This window comes from Danio rerio, chromosome 14 (genome assembly GCF_049306965.1).
Source record: "Danio rerio strain Tuebingen ecotype United States chromosome 14, GRCz12tu, whole genome shotgun sequence".
NCBI classification, from domain to species: Eukaryota; Metazoa; Chordata; class Actinopteri; order Cypriniformes; family Danionidae; genus Danio; species Danio rerio.
Genome location: NC_133189.1, coordinates 53,670,001 through 53,677,500, shown reverse-complemented (window position 1 = coordinate 53,677,500; position 7,500 = coordinate 53,670,001). Strand labels below are relative to the sequence as shown.

Here is a 7,500-nt window from a genome sequence, read left to right as displayed (position 1 = left end):
TGGACTTGCAATAATTGTAATTCAAATTCCTCACACTTAAAAATCACACTTAACAGGGTCTTTTGGTATTTGATATTTGCCACGGGTGTCCTGTGAGGGTTGGGTTTAGGGGTAGGGTCATTAAATACGCTATTTTTAAATACATAAATACATTTCTGATGAAGAGTCCCTGTAAACCACCAATACCAACATGTGTGTGTGTTTTCAAAGAAATATACAAATACATACCAAATACTTTGAAAAAGGACACTCCTTTTTGAAAATAGGCTCATTTTACAACTCCACTACAGTTAAAACTTTATGCAGTAATGTAGATTATTTATTATTTCATTCATTCATTCATTCATTCATTTTCTTATCGGCTTAGACCCTTTATTAATCTGGGGTCGCCACAGCAGAATGAACCGCCAACTTATCCAGCAAGTTTTTACGCAGCGGATGCCCTTCCAGCTGCAACCCATCTCTGGGAAACATTCACATACAGTCATTCACACACACACTCATGCACTACGGACAATTTAGCCTACCCAGTTCACCTGTACCGCACGTCTTTGGACTGTGGGGGAAACCGGAGCACCCGGAGGAAACCCACGCGAACGCAGGGAGAACATGCAAACTCCACACAGAAACGCCAACTGAGCCAAGGCTCGAACCAGCGACCTTCTTGCTGTGAGGCGAACGTGCTACCCACTGCGCCTATTTATTATTATTTATTTATATTTAAAATGCATTCCTATATTTATCTTTTTCTAGTCTTCTGTTTTTTTGTACAGTAAAGTGTCAAACACATGTTATTTTAAACCATACGGTTTTATTTTTGTTCTCTTTTTAGAAATAAATGACTGCTTATTTCACTTTATCTGTGCCCTTATTTGGCGGTCTTCACCCTCCACCTTATTCATTTGTCCTTTCCCTATTACCTCTTATAGGACTGTAGCAGTGCTTCATAAGTAAATCAATGAAAATGAAATCAGCAAAATTAAATGATTGTGTTGTTTTCTCACTCTTTGATGGCCTGAGGTCTGGTGAAAGTGATGAGGATGTAGTCTCCGCGTTTGGGTGTGAGACCCCAGAAGAAGTCCTCTCCGTTATAAGCTCTTTCCAGAGAGTGAGTCTGATATTGCTCCAGGGTGGTGCTGAGAACTGCAGATGGGTTTGAGTGGCCTTTAAAAAGCACCTGCTTCCCAAAATCTTTATCCTGTAAGGAAACAAGTATATAAGTAAAGAAGTAAGTCAGATAGTATGTCCGAAAGTCAGTAAGTTATTAGGTAATAAGTCTGTAAGTAAGTCAGTAACTAAATAAGTCAGAAACTAAACTTAGTCAGTCAGCCAGTAAGTAAAGTAAGTAATTAAGTAAGTCAGTGAGTCAGTCAGTCAGTCAGAAAAGTAAGTCAGCTAGTAAATAAGTCAGTAAGTGAGTCAGTAAAGACATCAGTAAGTCAGTCAGTAAGTAAATAAGTCAGTAAGTGAAGTTAGTAAGTTAAGTCGGTCAGTTAGTCAGCAAGTAAGTCAGTATTTAAATAAGTCTGTCTGTCTATCAGTCAGTATGTCAGTAAGTAAATAAGTCAGTCAGTAAATTGGTAAGTCAGTAAGTCAGTCAGTAAGCCAGTAACGTTAAATAAGTCAGTAAGTCAGTCAGTAAGCCAGTAAGTAAATATGTCAGTTAATGAGTAAGTAAATAAAGTCAGTAGATATTCAGTAAGGAAGTCAGTAAGGAAGTCAGTCGGTAGGAAAAGTAAGTGAAGTAAGTCAGTAGATAAGTCAGTAAGAAAGTCAGTAAGTCAGTAAGTAAAGAAAGTAAAGTACTGTAGGTCAGTTAGTAAATGAGTCGGTAAGTCAATAAGTAAGTCAGTAAGGAAGTCAGTCAGTAAGGGAAGAAGAAAAACAGTAGGTCAGTAAGTCTGTGAGTCGGTAAGTCAGTCAGTAAGTTAAGTAAATAAGTCAGTCAGTAAGTAAATAAGTCAGTAAGTAAAGTCAGTAAAGTACTGTAAGTCAGTAAGTCAATAAGTAAGTCAGTGAGTGAGTAAGGAAGTCAGTCAGTAAGGGAGAAAGAAAGTCAGAAAGTCAGTAAATAAATAAGTCAGTAAATCAGTAAGTCAGTAAGTAAATAAGTCACGTCAGTCAATAAGTAAAGTAAAGAAGTCAGTAAGTCAGAATGTCAATAAGTCAGTCAGTAAGTCAGTCAGTAAGTAAAGTTAATAAGTAAATAATTCAGTAAGTAAATAAGTCAGTAAGTCAGTCAGTATGTAAATAAGTCAGTCAGTAAGTAAACTCAGTAAGTAAATAAATGAGTAAGTCAGTCAGTAAGTAAATAAGTCAGTCAGTAAGTAAATAAGTCAGTAAGTCAGTCAGTACGTAAGTAAATAAGTCAGTAAGTCAATCAGTAAGTAAATAGGTCAAGTCAGAAAGTAATAAGTCAATCATGAAAAAAATATTAAATAAAAATAAATAAAAACAGGTTTATTTTTAACCAAAAACTATTGTTATTTATAAAAACTAAATGATTAGTTGTCATGTTAATTTTTATACATTTTCACATATTTCTCAATATTATAAATAATATTCTCAATATTTTCAAATATAATATATACATAGAAGTCACCATGTGTTACTTTACAACTAACAAAACACATTAGTTTAGGAATCCCCTAATAATTAGTAACACCTGCACTTTTAAAGGACCTAAAAGGATGTATTTCCCATTAAAAAACCCTGAATAAGACCTTGACTGTGCCTTGTGTTTCTTATCCTCACGATGGAGTATATTAGCTACTGTAAATAATAACATACTAATGCTTATTATTGAGCAAACAACATTCAGTTGTTTCCATTTTAGTAAACAAAACCCTAACATATACATATACATGAAAATGGCATGCAGGAAGAAGTTTTTCTTACCCTCAGGTTTTGAATTTTACCGGGCAGAGAGGAATGCAGACCGACATGCTGAAACAGGGAGGGTTTGTGGGTTCTCTTCAGTCGGGCCTTCTCATTACTGCAGTGTTTCTAAGTGCAAAGATTTAATCCAATGACAAAGAAATCTAAATATCTTTAATCTTTTTGACGTTTAAGATAATTGTACTATAAAAACATCATGTACTGAAAGTTTCAGAACTTAGTCTTAAGGGACATATATTGAAGCCTATCTGTTAAAACAAGCTGTGACTGTGCCAGTTTATCACATAATAGTGTAGATAAACCCCGCCTCCATAAACGAAGATAAACGCCCACTTACTGCCTGCTAGCCCCGCCCACCGATTCACACTGTAGTGTGTAAAAAACAACTTTTATTAATGTGGCTAAAATCTTCCTCAACAAAATAAATTCAACACCCACTTCAACATCCCTACCTGTTAGCCCCTCCTACTGATTTACATTGTAGTCAATAAATAATCACTATATTACATAATAGTGTGATAAAGTACATAATAAAACTACAAAGACTAAAAAGTGACCATGATTAATAAATAATAAGTCTAAAGCTAAATCAAAAATAGCTGTAAAAATTAACACTGTGATACAATAGTTTGTAGGGTTAATTAATAATGATGGGCTGCACCCACCAATTCACACTATAATCAGTAAATAAGGACTATTAAATAATATTGTGGCTAAACTCTGCCTACAGATACATGAACGCCCACTTTTACATTATTTCCTGTTTACCCCACTAACCAATTCACACCAAAGTCTGGAAATAACACATTTATTACATGTATTTAAACTCCATGGAAGAAAATCAACGCCTACTAGTAGATCACTGCCTGTTTAGTCCCGCTCACTAATGTATACTGTAGACCAGGGATCACCAAACTTGTTCCTGGAGGTCCGGTGTCCTGCAGATTTTAGCTCCAACCCTAATCAAACACACCTGAACAAGCTAATCAAGGTCTTAGGTATACTTGAAACAGCCAGGCAGGTGTGTTGAGGCAAGTTGGAGCTAAACCCTGCAGGGCACCAGACCTCCAGGAACGAGATTGGTGACCCCTGCTCAAGACAGTAAATAACAACTATTACATAATAATGTGCTAAACTCCGCCTCCACAAAATAAGATTAATGTACACTTCTATAGCATTAACTGTTAGCTCTGCCCATCGATTCAAACTTAAATCATTTGAACGACACTTAAATTACAATCAATCAATCAATCAATCAATCAATCAATCAATCAATCAATCAATCAATCAATCAATCAATCAATCAATCAATCAATCAATCAAATCAATCAATCAATCAATCAATCAATCAATCAATCAAATAAACAAACTTAAATTAAAGCAGTGTGTCCATCTATGAATGTGATGTAGGTTGTCAATACATGTAGAATTTACATCGATGGACAAACAAATCTACTATCAAACGTTTAAAAATATTTAAATATTAAAAACTGTTAGCCAATCAGACCAGTGGGCATGTACTTCTGAGTTGACAATTTCAGTTCAGATGAGGAGTCAAAACGAGAGACAATATTACTTCTAAATTTTGATCAAAAATGCTGATAATATAAGTGGACTTTAAATTAGGACAGTCCAAGACTCCTTTAAATATTATATTAAAGGGCACCTATGGTGAAAAATCTACTTTTCAAGCTGTTTGGACAGACAGCTAGTGTGTAGGTAAAGTGTATAGACCATCATATTGGGGTGATATAAACACACCCAGTCCTTTTTTTTTTTAATTTAACAACATAAAAACGGTGGACCAATTGGAGCGTTTTTTAGATCGACCGCAACTTGACGTAGGATTGCGGTCCCCCCGCCCACTGATAATGACTGACTCGCATCACCATCCTCAGTTTGTTGTTTTACATCCGCCATTTTCAGCATGTGAGTCAAAGCGATGTCACCAAAGAAACACCCTTGCTCTATTTTTAGATGTAAGGCTCATTGGGCTCAACACAAGATTAACATTCACCACATGATCGCTCTCATCAGCGCCATTGTTTGTAACTTAAGGTAGGTTTGCAAACCTGTGTACTTTTCATTGCATCTTCCTTACACTTCAGCTGTTTGCCTTTCCCACGGTCACAGAAGCTCCCGGCCATCTTCAGTAGGTGCAGCTAGAAAGTTCGAGCACGTTGCCTCATATGCATGTCCCTCCATTGGAAATAATGAACTTGCCTTAAGCAGGTCGCACACCAAAAGAGCAGCTCAGCGACGTGCAGAGCCATGCATTTTAGAATTGTAAACATGGGTTTCTATCAGGGTACACACCTGTCTGCGGTGCTCAGCCATGACTCAGAACACTGTTCATATTTCTACCGTGCCATCTGAATAGTTTAATTAAAAAAAAACATGCAAACGTGCATGTCTGGTGTGCCGTGACGCGGCTTTGAGCTGTGCATCCGGTGTGTGACGCCCTTTAGTTATAGCCTCCGTCAAAGTTAATTCAGTGTGCGTTGTTATTAGTCTCAGTGTACAAGCTCGGAACTTTAAACTAGCACACAGTTGGCTGTAAAACTTTACGAAGACACAAATGATTTTGTAGTCTCTGCTTGGTCTGTGTCCGAGTTGTACATGTACGGCTGAATGCTGATCCTCTCACTCATGTTGCTTCTCTCTGTCTGCCTGTCTGTTGCCATACACAAAGCATGGGAGCTCTTGGCTCCGCCCCCTTGTTATGTTGGAAACTAATTTTCATGTGAAGCAACACACCCCTTAAACAGCGAGCTGTGTACACACCCCTAACATGAAACTTTTTAACACATTATAATAAAAAAAATTTAACTGTGTTTTAAACTGAACCTAAACTGGCACACTCAGAACCATAATATTAATAATAAATCTTTAAAAAGGGGTACACTAGGTGCCCTTTAAAACTTACTGCGTCTTTCTCTGGGTTACACATTTTAACCCACAGGAAGTGATCGAGCAGCCAGTCGATGGGCTTGTCTCTGTGGAACATCAGGATGAACTCCACAATTATTGGCAGATCTGACGAGCGGAAAAGCTTGCCTAGAATGTACAGCACAATATGAGAACTCATGCAGGGACAGAAAAAGGGATTTTTACCATACATTTAATGGAGCACTCCACAACTGTTTTGAAATAGACTTATTTTACAACTGTAGAGTTAAACAATTGAGTTTTTTAAAACGTTTTTAAATACATTCAGCTGATCTCTGAGTCTGAGCGGAGCATTTTAGCTTAGCTGAGCTTAAATCATTAATCGGATTAGACCATTAGCATCAACTCAAAAATGACCAAAGAGTTTTGATCATTTTCCCATTTCAAGCTTGACCTTTCTGTACTTAATAGACCAAAGAAAAATGAATAGAAAAGCTGCTTTTTTCTTGATCAATATGGCTAGGAACTATACTCTCCTTCCGGCGTAAGAATCAAGCCAATTTGCTAGCTTACGATGGCTGCAGGAGGTGCAATGATATTACGCAGTGCCTGAAAATAGTCCCCAGTTAGCTAACTTTCAACCAACAAACACTCCCTGAGCAAGTAGGGGGTCATGTTTGTTATATTGATTTTCAGGCGATGTGTAATATCATTGCGCCTGCTGCAGTCATCGTAGGGCATCATAAGTTCCTTGACTATTACTCCAGAGTACAGACATTACTCCAACGAGTACAGCTCCAAGCCATATCGATCTAGAAAGTAGCAACTTTTCCTTTTCTGCTGGTCTTAGTACCTAATGTAACTACAGAAGAATTAAGATTTAAATAGAAAATATATCAAAACTCATTTTTGAGAGAGATGCTAACGGTCTAATCTGATTCAATTATCTATGCTAAGCTAAGCTAAAAGTGCTCCCGTCAGACCCGGGGATCGAGAATGGATTTCAATTTATTTAGTCTATTTACTTGTGTATAGCATCACAGATTTATATTTAGTATAAATAAGAGATCCGAGAGTCATCTAGCTTATTTAACAGACTATTTTTGTCTATTCATTTTAATATATTTTTAGTCTAATTACTAGTTTGAGTATAAACATGTGTACACAAACACAAGACTGTGTAAATAGTACAACAGATGTATATTTAGCATAAATAAGGAAGCTGAAAGTCACATAGCTGATTTAACAGATAATTTTAGACTCCTGTAGTCTATTACTAATCTATTTATAATAGGTAACTTGTAAAAAGCATAGTATCATATGAATGAAGAAGCTGAAAGTCACCTTGATGATTTAACAGACCATTTTAGCCTATCTCTAGTCCATTTTTTTAGACTATATGGCTATACAAAGCATGTGTATATAGTTTCAAATATTTATATTTAGCATAAATAAGGGAGCTGCGAGTCATCTAGCTTATTTAACAGACTATATTAGTCTATTTATTTTAGTCTATGTTTATCTATTTACTAGTTTAAGTGTAAAAAGCATGTGTAAATAGCATTATAGATTTTTATTTAGCATAAATAAGGGAGCCGAGAGTCATCTAGGATATTTAACAGACTATATTACTCTATTTATATTAGTCTATGTTAATCTATTTACTAGTTTAAGTGTAAAAAGCATGTGTAAATGGTCTCATAGACTTACATT

The 7,500-nt window shown here is 36.1% G+C and overlaps 1 protein-coding gene across 2 annotated transcripts in view; it reads right to left on the bottom strand.

Annotated features, from left to right (window-relative positions):
• The window catches only part of zgc:154054, a 61,751-nt gene that overhangs the window by 30,099 nt on the left and 24,152 nt on the right, over positions 1-7,500 (bottom strand). Inside the window, 3 exon segments of one of the 2 annotated variants that reach the window (NM_001077724.1) lie at positions 1,005-1,198; positions 2,899-3,006; positions 5,825-5,955. In NM_001077724.1, coding sequence (NP_001071192.1) covers positions 1,005-1,198; positions 2,899-3,006; positions 5,825-5,955 — 433 coding nt within the window. 2 annotated transcript variants of the gene reach the window in all.